The sequence below is a fragment of the Lutra lutra genome, chromosome 3 (genome assembly GCF_902655055.1).
Source record: "Lutra lutra chromosome 3, mLutLut1.2, whole genome shotgun sequence".
In the NCBI taxonomy this organism is placed as follows: domain Eukaryota; kingdom Metazoa; phylum Chordata; class Mammalia; order Carnivora; family Mustelidae; genus Lutra; species Lutra lutra.
Window position 1 is genome coordinate 131,806,993 of NC_062280.1, and position 23,138 is coordinate 131,830,130.

General features: G+C 32.6%; 1 protein-coding gene across 13 annotated transcripts in view; it reads left to right on the forward strand.

The window, feature by feature from the left end:
• NBEA (neurobeachin) overlaps positions 1-23,138 on the forward strand; it is a 677,938-nt gene that overhangs the window by 140,437 nt on the left and 514,363 nt on the right. For 12 of the 13 annotated variants that reach the window (XM_047723145.1, XM_047723148.1, XM_047723152.1 and 9 more), the window contains exons 11-13: positions 4,030-4,138; positions 15,960-16,112; positions 17,252-17,420. In XM_047723145.1, coding sequence (XP_047579101.1) covers positions 4,030-4,138; positions 15,960-16,112; positions 17,252-17,420 — 431 coding nt within the window. Of the gene's footprint in view, positions 1-1,744; positions 1,851-4,029; positions 4,139-15,959; positions 16,113-17,251; positions 17,421-23,138 lie in introns of all 13 variants that reach the window. The other variant, XM_047723156.1, reaches the window with a different exon arrangement.

Below are 23,138 nucleotides of genomic sequence, written 5' to 3' on the forward strand. Positions count from 1 at the left end.
TCCTTACATTTTACTGTGCTGCATTTCACTGTTTTCCTTATTTGACTCTGCAGATAAATGTATTTTACTTATTTCAGCATGTATCTCCACTTGATGTCCAAACTGATGAATGTGACAGTTTGCGTATCAGGTTCATTGCGTACATAGGCAGGTAGGCAGTGTTCTTTTAAGAGCGCATTTTCAGGAATACATTGTCTAAAAGTGACCATTAGATGTACCTGTAATTAGAAATTTTGGTTTAGAGCTTTCTAATTTTGAACTGTGAAGGAATTTAACTCTTCTAACTTTTGTGAGGCTTATTTTTGCATGTGTGTCACTAGAAATTAATTGTGTTGAGTGAGAAATTATCTTGAGTATGGACTTGAGTTGATTTCTTTTACAGTTTTGTTCCTGCTGTGATCACTCTCATCTCAGAAAAGTTTTCTAGTCAAAAACATAGCATAGAAACAATGGTAGATATCTTATATACTTTTAATCATCCTTTGCAAGATTTCAACATATCTCAATAACAAATTAGGCTACACGAAAGATGAAACCTTAGAAAAAGTCAAGAGTTACCCTTACTGGGACCTTAATCTCAATGGAATTTAATCTTCTTCTGAGTTTGTTCTGGCAATTACTTTGTCCATAGTGTTTCTTAAGATATTAAAAACACCCTTTTAAAAGGGGAAGAGGTGTTGGGTCTTGGGCAGTCTTTAATTTTTTACATTATGAATTTCATTCTTCTCAGTGTATTTAAGCAGTTTGTCTAGCTGAGGTACTAGGCTTGTTTCAGTACAAAGCAGATTGAAAAGCCAGTTTCTGTATTCTAAGAACTTGTCTTTGAACTGAACTTAGGTTACATATTCAATCTTAATAATTTCTGTTATATATTATGTCTCTCCTTATGATATATTACATCTTTAAATAATGAAATATGTCAAAGATAATAAAACTTTTAGGAACACATGACATGAGTTGTCCACACTAGTTACTTTTAAAAAATAAATAATGGACAAACTGAAATGGATAAAATTACATTAAAATCAAATCCAAATCTATATATATAAATTTTAATGGAACCTACATATAGTACATATTTTTCATTAGAAACAGAAATTAGTCATGTTCATACATAGTTATTAAATATTCTCAGGTATTTGTGGGCAAAAACTATGTGGGATTCTCTAATAATATGGACCAGAAAGCTCTAGAGAGATAATAAATATGCTGTCATTGGAGGTATTATTATACTATTTTCTTCATTTTTCCTAAGGCCTAGCACTTTGTTACTTGAAATGAATACTATTGTCTAATTTAATGGGAGCTTTCTAAGAACTGGAAGATGGTAATTATATTTTAAAAATAACACTATAGATTGTTAGTGTCATTTTCCTTAAAGGGAGACAGGATTATTAAACACCCTTAACTATTCCTGAAGTAGAATTGCTACGTGTAGAACGTGATATGTTATAGCACTATCTATTGAAAAGTTTAGCAATTTTATTTTATGAGCTAAAAGTTACTATGCTTTTTGTTTGTCAAGTAAAAGATTCCATGAAAATCTGTTTCTAGGTATTGCTATACTTTTCAAGAGAATCTTCTATGTTGTGTATACTAGTCTTGGCTGACACAGATACTCGGTTTCGGGTTATCCTATATACTTAGATCCTCTGCAGATGAACTGATGTGTCTAGACAGGAAGTGGTATGTAGGAGATATAGGAATGGGCTGAAGTATCCTTTATATTTGCCTTTGTATCTAGGGGAGTTGGAAATAGGCAAGAATGGAGAGAAATTTTGTATGGCAGTACACAGAATTTTGCAAGTTTATTGTGAGCCCCGCAGCAATCCGATGCATTTTAGTTACTGGTAAGTTTGTTAAATTATGTTTGAAAATGTAACTCTTCGAAGATGGCCATCTATTTACTATTACATCCACCATGTCAAATATACCTATTTTAAAGATTTTTTTTTTTAAAGATGTGGTATTGCTATTGCATTTAGTTTTAGGTATAAATGTAAAATACTTTCGCTAGTGAATGCATTTGACTTTTCAATTGTTGTTGTAGCTAAAACTGAAGTGAAATTAACTTTACATGGGTTAGCATAGTCACGAGTTAAGATTTGGGAATAAACTTAATATTTCTGATTTTGTAATGGAACTCCACTGTGAAGAGAAGTCTGAGCTAATTCCTTAGATGTTTGAGAAAGAGTAGCGCTTATGATAGAAAAGAATAAGAAAATCCATGGTAATTTTATATAGAGAGTGATTTATTGTAAGAAATTTTTTTTTTGCATTTTTTTTCATGGACCATAGGAACCATAGGCATTTCTTTTTGGCAGTGCTGATTTTTAGGAATTTAGTCATCTTTCCCCCTACATTATTAAGTTAAGTGTAGATAAGAATTCCATGAAAAGATTAGGACATTCTGTAATCTCTGTGCAGTAGTTTCTTTATTCTTCTCAAACATTTAGGTAGAAGTGTTTTGTGCAGTAGTACCTGTGCAGTTATTTGTGAAGTGGCTTTTATCATTGATACAATTCATTAAAAATGGAATAGATTGCCTAATAGCTGTTCTTCCTTACAGAAACATTAAAAAAATCCCCAAAGATTCTTTGGTAGTTGTGGTTTATTTGTAAATGTCTAACTTTAGGACAAAGTAAAAGGACTTCTTTGACTTGTAATACCAGTTAACTTTTTTTGTGTGGTTTAAAGAAATAGAGCCAATTAATGTAATTCAATTTTAATTTCCTGTAATGAAGTACTTTATTTCCAGATATACTCTAGTTTTTCTGACTGATGTCATGTAACCCATTAACCTATTAGTTTTTATAATAACGATAATTTTGCTATTGATTCTTTCAATGAGAATATTTCTGATTTGAACAAGAATAGCCACATTATCAGAGAAATGTGTTGTCAATTCTATTGAAACCGGAAGAGAATAACTTGAGAGAATAGAATCACTTTTGGACTTTAATTTTTTCAAGTTTTCCTCTTTAACAGATTTTCTTAATTCCTTGCAGTAATGAGTACTGGTGAATTTAAAATATATTTAGAAATTTGTGGTTTTACTCTTTCTTGTGAATATAAATAGGTAATTTAGGGTACATTACAAAACACAGCAAATAGATATTTTAATTGCTGATGAAGTTTGGCTTGTCACTTATTATAAACTACAATAACCATATACAATGAGGGAATATATATTTTCTTAATTAGGAATGCCATCATGTATTAATGCTGCTAGTTGAAAAATTCTCAGTGTAACTTTGTGAAGTAATATATTATCAAAGCTTAATTCAATGCAGTCATTTATTTTTCTTTTGTTTTCTTCTTTCATTCAACAGACACATTAAGGGCTTTATCTTTGGGCACTTATCTTTGTGTGCTTTTGTGTGTTTGTGTATGCATTGTGTAATTAACTGCCACTTTCATTTCAATACTATACAGATCATTTGTTTTTCTGTTCCTGTGAGCTTTCCTGAGGGCATGTATGGACATATTAAATAACATGTTGCATATTTCTCTGGATATTTTCTAAAAAAAAAAAATAAGATTTTTTTGAAAAATAGGTCTAAATGAAAAGTTTATTTTAAAAACAGGTGTTTTTCCAAAGCAATATCACATACGTATTTAAAGTTCTCTAAGATGGTATGTTCTTTAAAAGAATATTATGATGAAAGTCTTTATTGTGGAGAATTGATGTATTTGTGCGTATGTTTCTTATGTTAGATTTACTTGAAGCAGGTAATGTACATATGTGCGGATGACCTTCACTGTTTGACTTTGGAATATTAAAAAAACTATGCATTTATGTTTTGATTTATGATACTTAATTTTAAAGAGATGAGACTAGTTTTCTCATGCTTGTGAGAAAATATATTCCTGTACAATATAAGGTATAATAACCATTGTCAGCAAAATAGAGATTAGATTTGAATTTGGTTGTTATCTTTTGGCATAATAAAATTCTGAAATGGAACACTGTGTTTATAATCAGCATTTGATGATTACATAATGAAATTATCTGTACTTTACATGCAGTGCTACTCTTTTGGCATTCCTGGTTGAACTACTTAAAAGTTCAGTAGCCATGCAAGAACAGATGCTGGGTGGAAAAGGCTTTTTAGTCATTGGCTACTTACTTGAAAAGGTAAGTGATATGTGTTGATTTTTTTTTTTTTTAAGATTTTATTTATTTATTTGACAGAGAGAGATCACAAGTAGACAGAGAGGCAGGCAGAGAGAGAGAGAGAGAGAGGGAAGCAGGCTTCTTGCTGAGCAGAGAGCCCGATGCGGGACTTGATCCCAGGACCCTGAGATCATGACCTGAGCCGAAGGCAGCAGCTTAACCCACTGAGCCACCCAGGCGCCCTGTGTTGATGGTTTTATTGTGTTATGTTCATAGCTGAACTGACAACCCCTAACTATATTTTCTCTATACTTTTTCTTTTCATGCACTACTCATTATTGTCGGCTAATTCACAAATATTTACTTTTATATTTTGCAGTGAGACCTAAGTGTAGACATTGAATTAAATTGGGTGCAGGGGATCTATATAAATAAGGAATTTTGAGTAAAGACAGAAACTAAAGAAATCTTTTTTCCTCTGTCTTTATTCGAAGTTACAAGTATTTCCCCTTAATTCTTTTATCTAGTTGTTTCTTTGCTATTTTTACTTTCAAACTCAGTTTCTTAGAAAAGTTTTGTCCATTTTATTTTACATGGATTTTTTAAATTTTTATTTTACATGGATTTCCTTAATTTTTCAGTTATAAAGTGTACAATCTTTCTTTTGTAATAAGCAAAACATTAGTTTGTGATTTGTCTCTGCTTTTCATGTATCTGATTATATAAGGTAGCTTTTCTCTAATCACTACATAATATAAGCAATACAAATTAGATGGACTTAATTTTCCTCATTTTGTGCCTTTTTTTTTTTTTTAAATGGCCTTCTTGTTTTAGTCACAACTGTACTAATTCTGGTAATGAATCCTGGGTTTCTGATTATGGTCTCATAAGAATCTGGTTGTATCATGTGATTTCTCTTCAAAATTAAAGGGGAAGGTCATGAATACAAGTATTGGCCTTTTTCTTTCCTAAGGATTATCTGTCATCCTCATTAGTTCTCTCAAACCTGTTCTATCAGTTAACTCTAACACTGAGCTGCTCTGAAGATGAACTATTTGAGAAATAATAGAGGTGAGGTCTCAAGTTAGAGGAATAAAATTATTTTTCCCTTCAGAAATAATATTGAGAAGACTTTTGGAGATAGTTTTTTCAACTCAGATTGCTCTGCCTTTGAAATCCTATAACCTATCTTTGCTTCTAAGTAAGTGTTCTTCTTTCTCGAAGGACTGGTGATTGAGGAGTGATAGGATATTAAATAGATCAGTCATTGGCAGCATTTCTTTACTGAAATAATTTTTTCAGTAAATTAAGCTTCTCATTAGGATGTTTGGTTTTATGGAAAACTATTTTTTTCTATCTAGAGTATTAAGAATTGTTTATATATATATATTTTTTTAATTTTTTTATTTTTTTCAGCATAACAGTATTCATTATTTTTGCGCCACACCCAGTGCTCCATGCAATCCGTGCCCTCTACAATACCCACCACCTGGTGCCCCCAACCTCCCACCCCCCACCCCTTCAAAATTCTCAGATCGTTTTTCAGAGTCCATAGTCTCTCATGGTTCACCTCCCCTTCCAATTTCCCTCAACTCCCTTCTCCTCTCCATCTCCCCTTGTCCTCCATGCTATTTGTTATGCTCCACAAATAAGTGAAACCATATGATAATTGACTCTCTCTGCTTGACTTATTTCACTCAGCATCATCTCTTCCAGTCCCGTCCATGTTGCTACAAAACTTGGGGATTCATCCTTTCTTTCTTTCTTTCTTTCTTTTTTTTTTTTTTTTTTTTTTACAGCTTTATAAACATATATTTTTATCCCCAGGGGTACAGGTCTGCGAATCGCCAGGTTTACACACTTCACAACACTCACCATAGCACATACCCTCCCCGATATCCATAACGCCACCCCCTCTCCCAACCCCCTCCCCCCATCAACCCTCAGTTTGTTTTGTGAGATTAAGAGTCACTTATGGTTTGTCTCCCTCCCAATCCCATCTTGTTTCATTTACTCTTCTCCTACCCCCTCAACCCCCCATGTTGCATCTCCTCTTCCTCATATCAGGGAGATCATATGATAGTTGTCTTTCTCCGATTGACTTATTTCGCTAAGCATGATACCCTCTAGTTCCATCCACGTCGTCGCAAATGGCAAGATTTCATTTCTTTTGATGGCTGCATAGTATTCCATTGTGTATATATACCACATCTTCTTTATCCATTCGTCTGTAGATGGACATCTAGGTTCTTTCCATAGTTTGGCTATTGTAGACATTGCTGCTATAAACATTCGGGTGCACGTGCCCCTTCGGATCACTATGTTTGTATCTTTAGGGTAAATAAAGAATTGTTTAGAAGATTTTATGTTGAAATATATTTTACATGAATTAGGTATTATGAAATGCCTTTGTGATATTACTGTCGTATGACAAGATCAGTAACAGGAGCTACCCCTTGAATATACTTTTCATCTATTTGCTGAGAGTTTACCAGTATAATTCTAAAGTGAGCATTCCTTTATAGTTAAAACTTAGCTTAAAATTAGAAAATCAGTGAGGGGCACCTAGTTAGCTCCATCAGTAGAGCATGTGACTCTTGATGTCAGGGTTCCAGGTTTGAGCCTCAAGTTGGACATAGATATTACTTAAAATCTTAAAAAAATTTTAAAAATTAGAAATTCAGTAAAAGGACTTTTAATTAAAAAAAGACATTATATTCAGTTCTTCTTTCTCAAAATTAATATCCTTAAAATTATATTGTCAAGTTTGGTATAAAATATTATCTCATTGTGGTTTTAATATTTATTTTTGGAAAATTTGGGTAAGATGGGACATATTATCATATTATTTATAGTACATCCACTTTTTCTTTTTTATGGAGTAATTATTTATGTCTTTTGCTAGTTTGCCCAATTTCCTTTGAAGACCTCCCCACTCTTAGGCTACCTGAAATCTACTTTGGACTCTGATTTGGTGTACTCTAGGTATTTCATATAAGTGAGATCATATATTTGTCTTTTTGTATCTCATTTCATGTGCCATAATGTGTATAACCTTTCATCCATGTTGTAGCATGTATCAGTACTTTCTTCCTTTTAATTTATATTAATTGTTATATATGACACATTTTGTTTATAAATCCAAATGTCAATAGACATTTGTGTTTTTCCCACCTTGGATGTTATGAATAAAGCTGCTGTGAATGTTCATGTACAAGTTTTTATGTGGACATATATTTTTATTTCTCTTTGGTAGATACCTATCTGTGAATTGATTTGCTGGGTCTTATCGTTACTCAATGTTTAAACACTTGAGAAACTGCCAGATTGTTTTCCAAAGTGGCTCCATCATTTTACATTTTCATCAGCAGTGTGTTAGGTTTCTAGTTTTTTCACATTCTTGCCAATATTTGTTAATTGTCTTTTTTTATTCTAGCTTGTCCTAGTGGGTGTGAAATGACATATCATTTTTTATCTGCAGTTCTGTGATGTCTAATCATGTTTAGTATCTTTTCATGTGCTTATTGGCTATTTGTATATTTTCTTTAGAGAAATGTCTATTTAAAAATTTTTCCCATTAAAAACATTGTATTTTCTTTTCATTATTGAATTTTTTCAGCAGTTTTTTATTCTGTACACCAATCTTCATTTGATATATGATTTGCAAAGTTAGTCTTATATTCTGTAGATCAAATTATGTTTTAATTTGCATTCCCCTGATGACAAATTAAGTTGAACATTTTCATACATTGTCTTTTGGTAGTTATCCTTTTTTGGTAAACACCTGTTCAGAGTGTTTGCCCTTTTTTCATTTGAATTGTCTATCATTTTCTTATTGATTTGTGGAAATTCTGTTTTTATGACAGATATGAGACCTTTGTTGGGTATGTATCATGAATATCACTTTCTTGTGGCTTGCTTTTCCATTCTGTTAATTACCTTTTTGATGAATGGAAGTTCTTAATTTTAATAGATGTCATGTTTCATTTTCTTTTATGATTATCCCATTTTGGATCCTAATGTATCCCAAAGCCACAAGACTGTTCTATGTTTTCTTCCTAAAGTTTTGTTTTACTTTTCACATTTGTATTTACAGTCCGTCTAGAATTAAATTTTGTGTAGGGCATGAGGCATAAGGTCAGATTTCTCTTTTAACCTCAAGTATGTAGTAGCTAGCTGGCCTGGTACTGTTTATTGAAGTTGACTTCCCACTGTATCACAATTTAATTTTTGCTATGAATCCGATGACCATTATATAAATGGGATCATTTCCAGAATTGATCTGTTGTGGGTTTTCCCATTTGAGGCAGTACAGCACTATCATAATTTGTATGCCGTTTTAGTGTATTTTGATATCTCATAGTGTGTCATCTAGTTTTATTGGTCTTCGAGATTGCTTTGGCTATTCTTGGGTTTTTGCATTTATACACATACAAATATAAATGTAAATTTATACACACACACACACATATTCCTTTCAATTTCCATCAAAATTGCTAGGATTTTCATTGTATTATATTGATATCTTGATATTAAACCATCCAGTTCATACATTTAGTGTTTTCTTCTATTTATTTAGGTCTCTTTGGTAGTTTTCTGTGTAGAAAACTTTCTTTTTGCTAGATTTATTTCTAGATAACTTGAGGTTTTTCAAATGTTAGTTTTTTTATTTGTCCCAGAAATATAGAAATATAATTTGTATTTATATCGACCTTTATATACTCTTCTTTTATATTGCTCTTCTTCTATTAATTTTAGTAGTTCGTTGATTTCTCAGAAGCATTTGTTTGTAGAAAATCTCATCATCGGAGAATGGCAGTTTTATTTTTTTCTTTCCAATATTTATTCTTTTATGTTTTTCCCTTGATATTGCACTAAGACTTCCAGTAGAGTGCTGAACAGAAGTTGTAATAGTGAGCATCCCTATCTTATTTCAAATCTTATGTGCAAAGCTTTCAGTAATCATACACTAAGTATGGCCTATGCTGTAGGTTACTTTTGTAGATTTTTAAATCAAATTAAGAAGCTCTCTATACAAGTTTGCTAAGAGTTTTTTTTAATCATAAATAGGTGCTAAGTTTTACCAAACACTTTTTTGCATTATTTGAGATAATTATGATGTTTCTTCAATTTTTTCTTAGTTTAGTGAACTACATTAGTTGCTTTTCATATGTTAATCCATCCTTATATTCCTGGAGCCCTGTTTAGTTTTAGATCCACCCCTATTCCAATCAGTATTTTTTGCTTAAAATGGCTCATGTCAGTGTCACCAGTAGTCTTACATTCTTACATCTTAAGATTCTCAGTTTTCATCTTATTTGACCTGTTAACATTTCTGTTCTAAAAGTCTTTCCTTCTTGAAATGCTCTTGTCATTTGTATTTTGTGACAGCATTCTTTCTTTGTTTTCTTCCTACTTCCTTTGTCTCCTGTTTTATTCTTTCCTACTAGTGCCTCTTCTTTCTAAATTTTAAAGACAGATTTTCCTCTCAAATGTTTCATCCCTCAGTTTTCTCTTAGTTAATAGCATTGCCATTCACCAAGTAGTTCAGACCAAAAATTTTAATCTTTTTGACTCTTTTCACACACTAAGTTCATACCCTCCTAATTATGTTGTCTTGGTATCAAAACATACCCAGAATGAGTGACTGTTTCCTACTTAAAACCTTACTCCTTTCTGTATCACATTGGTATCATCGTATTTCAGTCATCTTTTTCTTTCACTGTTGGTTATCCACAATCTGTTTTTCACTTGCAGTCAGACTAGTCTTCCTAAAATGTCTCAGACCTTACTGCTCCATCCTTCTGAGGGTAAATTAACAATTCTCTTACCTCTGACATCATCTTATCATGCCCCTTCTTACTTTGTTGCAGACACACTGGCCATGCAAAGGCCTCTTTGCCTTTCCCTTAAAAACTAAATTGTAAGCATGAGTCCATCTCAGGAATTTTGCATTTTCCCATTGCTTTCATTATTCTTTTTGTAGGTATCCAAAATGGATTGGTTCTACACTTCATTTAGGATTTTGCTAATGACACCTTATCAGAGAAGTCTTCCCTGATCACTCTAAATAGAATACCATCCCTTCTTACATAACCATCACTAACCGTCTCCCTACTCTGCTAATGTTTTTACATCACGATTCTGACTTCTTTTTTTATTTGCTTATTTTCTGCCTCTTTTCACTGGAATGTAAGCTTCAGCTTAATGAAAGCAGGGACAGTATCATTTTTGTTCTCACCTTATTGCCATGTCTTCAGCACCTAAAGAAAGAGTGCCTGCCTTAATAAATATTTGTTAGATTTAATTGAATAAGTGAAAAGCATTTGCATGCTTGTCTGAGTACCTCAAAGAATATGTTTTTTACCTTCCCAGACGAATAGTCACACTTCTTTATTATTAAAGATCAGTTGCTGGGCACCTAGGTGGTTCAGTGGGTTAAGCCTCTGCCTTCAGCTCAGGTCATGCTCCCAGAGTTCTGGGATCCAGCCCTGCATGGGGCTTTCTGCTCAGCAGAGAGCCTGCTTCCTCTTCTCCATCTGCCTGCTTCTCTGCCTACGTGTGATCTCCATCTATCAAATAAATAAAAAAAATATAAAGATCAGTTGCTGGGTTAATAGTATAGATAATAAAGGTTCCATTTTTATTTCATCATCAACTAATAATTAGCTAATGGTTAACTGTCCCTTAGCTTTATCTCCTTATCTCAGAAGGTATAACTTAGTTATCAAGGAAGGTAGTCTAATGATGAGAGGCTTTCTTATTCATTACATTTAGACTATTTCATGAACAAATTTTGAGGTACTTTGTTTTGTTTTCTTTTGCCAAAATATGAGTTTGAAGGAAACTTAGAGGTTATCTTATGTATTCAATAATTTTGTTGTTGTTAATTTAAAAAAATGATTCAATGTAGCTTAAACATTTAGCAATTACGCTTGCTAATGAAACTGGAAGTCTAGTGACAGGTAACTTATCACTTACAGTCCCAGCAGGAAACAGCACACTCAAAGACTTGGTTATGGAAAAGAGTTTAAGGCAAGGCTCTTTAAAATGTTGTGAGCCTTGTTAAGGGAGACCAGCAATGTTTGCAGAAGTGAGAAGAGTGAGTATTTATCATAACTCAAAAAGAGAGTTACTATAGTTGTGGGAGAAATTGTACCTGACCAGAGTGTGGTCTTCAGTAAAAGAATATAGTATATTGGCCTGAAGGAGTGAAGCCAGGGTCCCTCCAACTTCATTTTCTTCTTGTCCTTTAATTTCCTGCTGGTGTCTCTAACAGTCAAACCCAATGGAAGCCAATAGCAAAGGGAGTTCCCAAGCACAGAAATAGGATGCGGAAAGTTGGGGAGTAGATCAGGATAGCCAGTAAAACATGTCCATTAAGTTGGACTTTAGAATTTTGTTGCCTGAGTCTCAATTACGTCATGAAGGACCTACGGTTTTTCCTGTATGTCTGCTCAGCTACCCGTACTCGTGATTTTATTTGCTGCTATAGTTACTATTCTTTGTGGTCCTAAGAAGGTTGCCAGGTCAATTTAGTGCTAAAGGCTCTAATATCCAGGTTGAGGATAGACAGAAGAGCTCCTTTCTCTCAATTACTGAACAACATCCTTCCCTCCAATTTGATTGCTCAGGTTAAGTCTTGACCTACTTTCATTATTTGCTGCCATGAAAATTTTGATGAATCATTGTCTACCTGTCTCCCCTCAAAAACAGCAACAACAACAACAGCAACAACAACAACACATAGGTGATTCATATTGGATTAGGTTTTTGGAGTCCAGTTTTGGGATCCTGAAAGGAGTGAAATAGATGTTGAGGATCAACTACTTTTTGATGTGCCTCTACTATTTAAAACAATTTCCCAAAATTTACTTAAAAATATAATGTATGTCGCGCGTGCGTGTGTGTGTGTGTGTATGTGTGTGTATACACACACTGATTTCTACAATAAAAATGAACATTTCTGGTGATCCCTTCCATTATGGGCTGTTCTAAATGCATGAAAGACCTCTTTTTACTGAATAGCAACTTGTCCCTATAACATCCATTGCTCCTGTTTGATTTAGTTACTTCTGAAGTGGATGTTATAATTATTTTTTCCAGGCTTCTGAAATTCTATTTCCAGATATGTTCCATCACAATTCATATAGCACTTATCATACAGATTATATCTTCAGTTATCACACAAAAGTAATGTCATATAGTTTTAATTTCAGAGCATGCATTTTACAGATTTGTAACCATTAGACAAATATAACTTTTTAAAATAGCTTTATTTGAGAAATGAAAACAAATATCAAAATAAAAAAAATTTAAAGCAATCTTGTAAACTAAACACATTAAAACAGAGTTGGACATCTTTTATCTTCTAATCAGTGTTTTGTCTTATCTGTCCTATTCTTATTCTGTTCTTAAATTTAACATGAATTCAGTTAAATGTCTGCTGAGGATTATGGCAGGTACCAGACAGAAAAAAAGATGAATAAGATAGTATCGTCTTTTATTACAAGAAAGAAAGATATATGAATAATTAACAGTAATGGAAGGCAGAAGGAAGAAGTACTACTTATGGTAAAGATTAACATGCTATTGAAGGGAACTTTCATTTTCTGCCTGATTGGATTTTTGAGTAGGCCAATAAAAAAACAAGTTTAGAAAGATATTTCCTAAAGATCAATTTGAGAATAAGAACTACCACCTAAGAGTTTAATTGCTATGAAAAAAACTGATATTTTTTTATTAATGTGGAAGGAAGACCTCATGTGATGCTTCCAGCATATCCTTTTATAACACAGCAAGTTAAAAACTTGTTTTCAAATTATGAATTACTTCCTCAAATAAATATGTTTATAATGGCCTATCCGATTTTATATTGCTTTAGTATTCTTTATAAACACAATATTATTTTTTATTTTTATTTTTTAAAGATTGATTTATTGATTTGACAGCAAGAGGAGAGAGAGAGAAAGAGAGAGCCAGGGAGCACAAGCAGTGGGAGTGGCAGCCAGAGGGAGAGGCAGGTTCCCTGCTGAGTAAGGACCCTGATGCAGGGCTTCCAGGATTCTGGAATCATGACCTGAGTTTAAGGCAGACGCCTAACAGACTGAGGCACCCAGGCACCCCAACACATGACAATTTTATAGGATAAAATCTAATCTCCAAAAATGTTTATCTAGGAACATGATCGGACTGTTTTATTTCAGAGTTTTAAGCATAAAAGTAGAATTTATCAGATAATGTTCTTAAAGTCATTATTACTGAATAAAAAGACATTTATAATAATTACAATAATAAACTATGTCAAATTATAGCTAGTAAAGGAGGGGCTAAGGCTTTATACAACCGTTGATCTCTTGTTTTAATTTTCTTCACCTACAAATAAAATGTTTTAGAATTTTAAAGTATTGTATTTTTATTAAAGTTTCTTTAAAGTGAGTGTTCAAGCTTTGATTTTTCTCTTTACTTAAATATTTATTTGCTTTTGTCTTCCATCCCCCACTTTAATGATTCAACTCATTGTTAGGATCATTTTTCTATCTTCTTATTAAATTTTCATGTAAAGTTATGCTCCTAGGCTTGGTTTGAATTTCATGTAAAGTTATGCTCCTAGGCTTGATTTGACTCTTGCTTATCTACTTACCACTGGTGTTTTGTCAAACATACAAGTATAGTAATAAAAAATCATTACTAGCCTTATCATACTTAAAACTAATTGGTTCCTACTCAGTAAAACCTTTTCCTAGTCACTCTTCCACAAATTTGCTATCCTCTGTGTTTTTTCGTGCACTTACTGACGTCTAACTAGTTACATATTTTACTTTTTTATGTTATTCTATGTCCCTGTCCTCTCCTCCCTTAGAATTTGAGTTCTGTGAGGCCAGGGTTTTTTCAGTTTTATTAACTGTTCTTTCCACAGTGCCAAGGAGAGTCCCTGGCAAATAGTAAGTACTCAACTTGCATATTTTCCATATGACTAAATGAAAAGTCCTGAATCTGCCTTTAAGTAAAGGAAATGGATGCAAGGGTTTTACAAGTTGAGGGAACATAGTAGAGAAAGCAAATGAAGCAAACTGGTGTTGTGCAAGCAAAATTTACCCAAAGAAATACTTTGTTTGGCTCATTGAAAACTTTTCTAGTTTTGAATTTTTTAAGAATTTTTTATTTTATTTTTTTTTCTAGTTAGGAATTTTATTTCCTTTAGGTACTTTGGGCAGTTCTCCCTACTGTTTATTGTCTCCTACCCTAAAGGCATACACTGTTAACTATTTGAATATTGTGATCATATGAGTTTATGATACCTTGTGTAGAAGTGTGAAATGCATAGCATGCTTATGAGAAAGTTATTGAGCTGCCCTTGTTAACTAAACCTATGGGAAGTAAAATTGGTAAGACAATTTAGACTCTTTTAGACCTTAATTATCCTATGGTGATACTTGGACTTTAGTCACTGGATAGTGGAGAGAAAGTGTGATGTGACCTGAGTTCTGGGGTTGAGTGGTAGATGGTTCTTTATCCTAGGGAGTATCAGAAAGGATCACTAGATGAGGAAGAAAACATTTCTGTAGTAAAATATATTTTTGACAGTCAAATCAGGATTACTGGCTTTTAAAGAACAGCATTTCCTCTATAATATTTTCATCTGAAATTATACTTGAAGGTGGTATTTTCCATTCAAAATATAATGCAAGCCTCGTATATTATTTTAATACTTCTAGTAAAACATTACCAGTGAAATTAATTTTAATAATGTATATAATTTAACCTTATATATCCTAAATATTGTCACTTCAACATATACTCAATTAAAAATTATAAGGGATATTTTGCATTATTTTTTATTCTGAATCTTCAAGTGTGCACATTCTTATAACACTTACCACCTAGGACTAGCCACATTTCAAGGCTCAGTAGCTATACATGGCTAGTGGCTTCTATATTGGACAATGCAGCTTTTGGGTTTGGTTTTAATTTTGGAAGGTCTGTCATTTATCTAAAAAGCATTGGTAGTCGGTTGCTTATTGGCAGTTGAAAATCATGATGGGGGTGTTTAGCATAGAGATATTGTTATATGAAGCTGTGGAAACATAAAATATCGTTGAGAGAGAATGATTTTATGGGAAGAGAAACCAAATAAGTTTCAGCAGTTCCCATCTTTGAACCAAAGGGCACTGGGGAGGAATTTGAGGGTCATGAAAGCCAAAGGGGCAGTATTTCCAGGAGAGTAAGATGTACTTTTCATACCATGGCTAGGTTGAAAGGTTTATGCTTAGTAAGATGCATTGCATTTATCCCTGTGCAACTCATTTGTGACTTTATGAAGAAATGATTCAGTGGAATGGTGGAGTCAATTTATTTACCCATTGTTTTGGATCTCGTGAAAGCACCTATCTTTCCCAGTATACTGTGTTTGTGTGTGTGTGTGTGTGTGTGTATGTGTGTTATCATGATGATTTTATACCATTTCAGTTTCCTTTGAGATCTCTCCTTTAGTCAATTTATATAAAAATGGGCAAAAAATGGGCTGAAACCATTTTTATTCATAACTTATTTTATTTCTTTAGTTTGTGATGAGAGTGGCATTATTTAACCTGAGTTACTTATCTGCAGTTATTCTGGAAAGGGCTTCAGGTAATAAATTCTCATTCAGAAAATTATCTTAAAAGTTGATGTTTCTGAATATAATTAAGTTTTGAATAGCAAAAGAAATATATAGTTTTATATTATGTTTAAATTATTAGGTATGGCATTATGAAAAATTCATATGTACTTATTATGTCAGCAGTCTTAAAATTTGATATTTTGAGTATTTTTAGCTTGAAAATCTTTTCTTTTTCTTTAGTCATCAAGAGTTCATATAACTAGAGCTGTCCTGGAGCAATTTTTATCCTTTGCAAAATACCTTGATGGTTTATCTCATGGAGCACCTTTGCTAAAGCAGCTTTGTGATCATATTTTATTCAACCCAGCCATCTGGATACATACACCTGCAAAGGTATAAATTTCATTCTCATTCATTTTATTTTAGTGTAATATTAATAATATGATCTAAACTATGCAGTAGAAAGCATTTGGATTTTTTCAGCATATTTTATAGTCAACCTGAAACAGTTGTGTTACCAGAATCTGCAACCAAAATATTAAATATGTAAATATTAAAGTAACTGAAAATTATTATATTGATACAATAACTGCATTCTGAAGTTAGTAGTTGTATTTCATATCTTTCCAAGAAAGAATTTGGTACACTGATTATTAAGACTAAAAAAACAGAATGTAATAGGCAACTAATTATATAATGATAATTACAATCATTGTGACTGAAAATTGCTTACATTGTGAATACAGAGTTTATATCATGATTGTAAATTTCTTTGTTTTAAAATAAATATATATATTGTTTTTTATATATCAACATAATTTTTTTTATTTTACATACTTAAATTTAGCCCTGTTATACTCTAGTGAAAGTCAGTAATGGAGTGGTATTCTTCATGAGAGTGAGCTGCCTTTTATGGTTTTCAGATTCCACATAACTTTGCTTAATTTATAAAGGGTCTGACTTTTATTATTGTTCAGCATATTAGTTGTGGTGCTAAGCTCAAACTTTAACTTTGTTCACTTTTTAAACAAGTTGTTTGACTTATCTCTCTACTTACATGATTAGATTCTGATACTTTGACAATGGGTTAAGAAAATTTGGAATTATGTTAACTCTTAGGATATATGACTGTGTATATTTTTTCCAAATGTGATATAGCTGACTCATGTTAGTTCTGTACCTTTAAGCTGCTGAAATATACTTTGATTAAGGGCTTTGGATTAGGTTACTTTTTAAATAATTTGATCTTCCTATCAGTTACTTTTGATCAATTAACTCATTTAAAATTATTTCATTGTTAAATAGCTACAGATTATCTTTATTAAAATAAGTTTTATTAGAATGTGTTGGCTGCAGATTATTTTTGTTTAAAAATATAAATACTATTTAATAAATAGTTATTTTTAACCTCATAATGAATGGTTCTTTCTTGGCCTTTACTAATTTGCATTTAAATTAGAATGTATATATATAATATAAACTCTTGAGGCATTTTAAATTTATTTTAATGCTCTGTTAATATTCTGTATTAGGTTCAGCTTTCCCTATACACTTACTTGTCGGCTGAATTTATTGGAACTGCTACCATTTACACCACCATACGTAGAGTAGGAACAGTATTACAGCTAATGCACACATTGAAATATTATTACTGGGTCATTAATCCTGCTGACAGTAGTGGCATTACACCTAAAGGATTAGGTAAGTACAATACTACCACTTATTCATTGTACTAATGCTGTTCTATACTCTGAGTATTATATTATAATAGGCACTAGAAGTGCACAGTTATGAAAATATCACTGAACTACTGTCTTTCTTATATGTAACCTTGTATATTGAGAATTTTTTTGTGGTAGAAAAATTTATAGTTCTGAAATATTAAGTTATTTTTAGAATAAAGGTGGGTAAAAAATAATATTCTACCTTTTAGCTGATTGCTTTTTGTGCTCAGGAAAATATATTCGTAATATTAAAATTAGCTGAAGTTGATCATGGCCAGATGTTCTAATACTGTTGTTTCAACCCTTTGAGATAGTTACCTTTCTTTATGTTTTTCCCCCAAACTTTACCCTTTTATGTAAGTGTAGTAGAAACTAATTTAATACTTCATTGTATTGTTTAAAAAATATTGCCAGGGTGCCTGGGTAGCTCAGTTGGGCATAGGACTCTTGGTTTTAGCTCAAGCTGTGGTCTTGGGGTCTTGAGATTGGGCTCCGCCTTTGGCTCCGTGCTCAGTGCAGAGTCGGCTTGGGGGTCTCTGCTTCTCCCTGTGCCTCTCTCCCAGCTCATGTACATGTGCATGGGTGTGCTCACTTTCTCTTTCCCTAAAATAAAATAAGTAAAATCGTAAAAAATAAAAATAAAAAAAATCACCAGTTTCCTAGTTATATAAAAATACATACTCATCATTTCTACATCTAAAATGATGTAGAAGAAAAAATTCATAAACCAACCCCGGACATAAGAACTGTTACAAGCTTGGTGTATGGTCTTTCATGTTTTTCATTGTATTAAATATGTGAAATATTTAAACTCTTACAGAACTGAGATTTTCTTTTTCTGTTTTCTTCTTGACTCTACATAGTAATCTAAAAGAATGTACCATTTACATGTTTCTAAAATTTTGATCCTATAAATAACTGATCTATTCCTTTGTATATAATCGTTTACTTCCATCTTTGATTTGTTTAAAATTACTGAGAGAATAACTATGTAGTATGGGAGAGTGCTTTTCTCAGCTTACTAACAATAGTGTGAAAAGTATTGTTTCATAAAAATCTTTTTAATAAGGGAAAATAACATTTCACTACTTTAATTTTCATTTATTAGCTTATGTTATGCCTTTTATTGATAGGACTTTAAAAATTGTGTGACTTGCAATCTGGTATATTATTCTGTCATTCATGACTTTTTTGTTACTTTTAATCTTGATAATGCCTAAAATTTACTGAATGTTCACCATGAGTTTGAATCTACACTAAATATCCTGTTTATTTTGTGTAGTCATTTATATATAATGTAATTATATATGCATAGACATGTTTACCTCATACACATCGGACTATCTAACTAAATTGTCAGTATCACTGTTATTTTCTCAGTTTGGAAACTGAAAGTTGATACAAAGTAACAGAACTAAAATTTGAATCATGTCTATGTGATTCAGCACCTTTTTAAAACACATACTCTGATAGTTTCTTTACCCCAAACAGATCATATATTCATACATATTCATTTCTGCTTCAGAAAACAAATTTCTAATTTATTGAAAGTTGCAAGAGTTATATAGAGAATTACCATATTCCCACCATGTTTTCCAGTATTTTATATTTTACCACATAGACTTTCTCATTCTCCGTTTTTATGTAATATAGTCATATATACATGCATATATTTTTTCTGAATCAGTTGAGAATAAATTATAGATGTGATACTGCATTACCTTAAATATTTTACTGTTCATGTCATAAAAGGCATAGTCTTAGATAACCAAGGGCAACCATTAAAATGAGGTAATTAACATTAATACAGTGCAATCATCTAATTCAAAGATTGCATTTAAATTTTACCAATTATTCCAATAATATCCTTAATCTTTTTTTTTTTCTCTGAATCCCAGTCGAGGATTGTATATTGCATTAGTTGCCTTGTCACTTTAATATTCTTCAATATAGAATAGTGTTTTGTTAGTATTTCTTTGTCTTCCATGACTTTGAAATTTTCGAAGAACACAGACAAATTACTTTTTAGAATGTCCCTTAATTTGGATTTGTTTGATATTTGCTCATGGTGATCCAGGTTTTTCATTTTTGGTTGGAGTCGCTTAGAAGTCATACCAATTCTGCCACATTATATCATGTCAAGAGGCACATGACACCGAGTTGTCTTAATACTGGGGATATTGACTTTGCTCATTTGATTAGTGTGGTGTCTGCCAGGGTTCTTCATTATAAAATTACTACTTTCTCTTTTGGAATAATAAGTATTTGGTAGAGAAATACATTGAGACTGTGTAAATATCCTCTTCTTCAACAAACCTTCACCTCCTGGTTTTTGTTCATCAGTGACTCTTGCCATAATTGATCTTTATTATGATTGCTGCTAAATGGCAATATTTTCTAAGACATTTATTTGTTTGAATTCTATAAGAAGGAACATATTTTTTCTCTTCCATTTATTTGTTCATTTTATATCAACACAAATTTCATGGATTTGTTTTATTCTGTGTATTATATCGATAGTTGGCACGTTTTCTCGGCAAAGGGCCACACAGAAATATTTTAGGCTTGGGGAGTCATAAGGACTTCCTTACAGGTAGTCAGCTCTGCCAGTGTATAGCAAAAATAGACATAGACAGTATGTAAATGAATAGATATGGTTTGTTTTAGTGAAACTTGAAAAATGTTAAGGCTTAATGGATTTAGCCCAGCAACTATCCCATGGATTGTATCATTATTTATTGGATTGTCCCACATTGGCTTGTAGGAGACCTTCACATGAGATCTTGGTTCTTTATGACAGATGTTTATAATTATTTAGTACTAGCTTTCTGCCACAAGATGTTTTTGGTTCATTTTATATTTACCCAGTCCTAGAATCAACCATTTCTCCAAAGAGCCTTGGTTTGTTTTGGTAGATATGGGTTTTGGAAACCAAGATTTAGGTGTTTGGTGTGCTTGTTGTACTTACTGCTCTTTTTTTTTTAATTAATTATTTTTATTATTTATTTATTTTTTTTATTAATTTTTTTTTTTATAAACATATAATATATTTTTATCCCCAGGGGTACAGGTCTGGTACTTACTGCTCTTTGAGTGGCATTGCTTCTAGGGATTCTGCGTGGATCTAGGAAGTACAGGTTTATACATAGATACCTTCCTTTCTAGTTCAATGAAGCCTTAAGCTTATTATATTTATAGCTTTCTTCTTTCAATAGTGAAAAAATCTGCCTTAGGTGATCTTTAATAATGTATTTATGTATTTGCTTATTCTAGTTTATGAAGCAGTGTTCTGACATGTGCGCCATCACCTTCTCAGATTAGACATTGCCAGTCAGCCCTGACCATCCCCTCACCTCTAACTCTGGCTGGTCCTTGTCACCTCCTTAGACCTGATTGTTTCTTCGCTGCTGACCACACTAGTAGCCCATTTTGTTTCCTCACTCTGACCCTGAAGGTCTTGCCAGACTTGGTTGCCTCTTCAGCCCTGCCAGCATCTGGTGTTTCCTTGGCCTCTGCTCCTTTCTCCCATCCCTAGACCCTCAAGCCTGGCTGGCTCTAGCTTCTTCAAGGAGAGGGGAGGGAAGAAACCAAAGACATATATTTTAAAGAAAAGTGACAAGAAACTGGAAGAGAATTTCTTTTTTTTATGGGTTCTTCTTCTTTTTTTTTTTTTTAAGACTTTTTTATTTATTTGACAGACAGAGATCACAAGTAGGCAGAGAGGCAGACAGAGAGACAGAGAAGCAGGCTCCCCAGTGAGCAGAGAGCCCAATGAGGGGCTCAATCACAGAACCCTGGGATCATGACCTGAGCCAAAGCAGAGCCTTTAACCCACTGAGCCACCCAGGCGCCCCTGGGTTATTCTTTTTTAATGCATCTTTTTATTATTTTAATGTACCTTTTTAATTTAACTTTTTAGTCTATCTGAAATTAACTTCGATATTTAGTGAAATGTGAGGCTCTTACTTGAAGCATAGCTTTCTAAATAACAACTTTTTTAATACCATTTTGAACTGAAATGCTTTCTTTTTCTTTTAAGGACACTGTAAAAATAATTTGTACACACTCGCTTTTCATAGTACTAATTCATTTGCAGGCACTGACTTGAGAAGTAGGGTCTTTTGGCTTTAACTCTTATTTAACACTTTTAAAATTATTATTCTGTCAGGTGCACTATAAAAAACGTATTTATATTAATAAGGTATCGTAGTAATACATGATCTTAGTTAACAAGTAGAATAATACAAAGGTTTATAAATAAAAACTTACTAATCTCCCAAGGAGCCAGTATCACCAGTCTTATATTCATCTACCTCTTTTTCTCTGTTCATACAAACACCGACTTACACATGCCTACATGTAGATGCTTCAAATTATAGGTGTTTCAAAGTTTTATTTTGAATATATCATAAATGCAAGTATGTAAATATGTAATAAACCTCATATGGATCTCACCAAACTTAAGAGAGAGAATATTACCATAAACCTGTATTTACCTATCTTTGGTCATATCTTCCTCCCATTCCCAGCCATAGAGATAACCCTATGCTCAATTTTGTTTCATGTTTTCTCTTATGTTTATGATGCCTTTTCCTTACTTGAATGCTTATTATTTTTTAGTATGCTTTACTACTTTGCTATTTATATGTGTATTCCTAAGCAATTGACTGTTTAGCCTTCTGTACTTTACATAAAAGATATCATTTGTGATTTATGTCACTTTTATGTTTGTAAAATATCTGTTTATTCTATTTTATAAAATAGGGATTCATATTATGTATATAAATAAGACTCATACATATGTGTGTATTCTTCTGCAATATCCTCTTTACATTGTACCATGTCTGACAGTAGTAATTGTAGCTAACATTTACTGAATGCTTATAATTAAAATGGACCAGGCACTATTCTAATTCCTTTAACATGTATTGCTTTGTTTAATCCTTATAAAATACCTTGTGACATAAGCACTATTATTACTCTCATCCTTACAATTAAAAAAAATGCTCACTAAGATAATATAAAACTTGTCCAATTTCATTAAATGAAAGTAAGGAAATTATTACTAAGATAATGGCTGTCTCTAATGGGATGGAATGGAGCTGGAGCATGTGATCAAGGTATGGCTCAGAGCTGAGGACTGGTGTAGGGTGAGGACTTTAGTACACTGGAACAAGCTGTTGCATCGCCAATTACTAAATATTTAGGGATGTCACAACCTGGTTTTTAAAACTATTAGTAGCGTGAGCTTGAATTCAGTCATAGTGGGAATATTTATATAACAGAAATCATAACTTGGCAGTTATTTAATCTGATTCAAGTCAGGACCTCACCCCTTCACTCATGTAGTTCCTTTACCTGCACACCAATTGTTAATGGATTTCTTTGCCAAGTTACTGTGAGTGTTCAGTATCTTGACCTAATACACGTGTTCATTTTATACCAGTTCATTAAGTTGTATATTTACATCTTCTGTATGTGTGCTGTATTTCAAAATGAAAAACATGTTTGTTTGTTTTTTTGAGATGAAGAGCATGAGCAGATGGGGAGGGGCAGAGAGAAAGAGAGGGAGAGACAATCTTAAGCAGGCTCTATGCTCAGTACACAGCTGGATGTGGGACTTGATCTCATAACCCTGAGATAATGACCTGAACCAAAATCAAGAGTCAGACACTTAACCAACTGAGCTATCCAG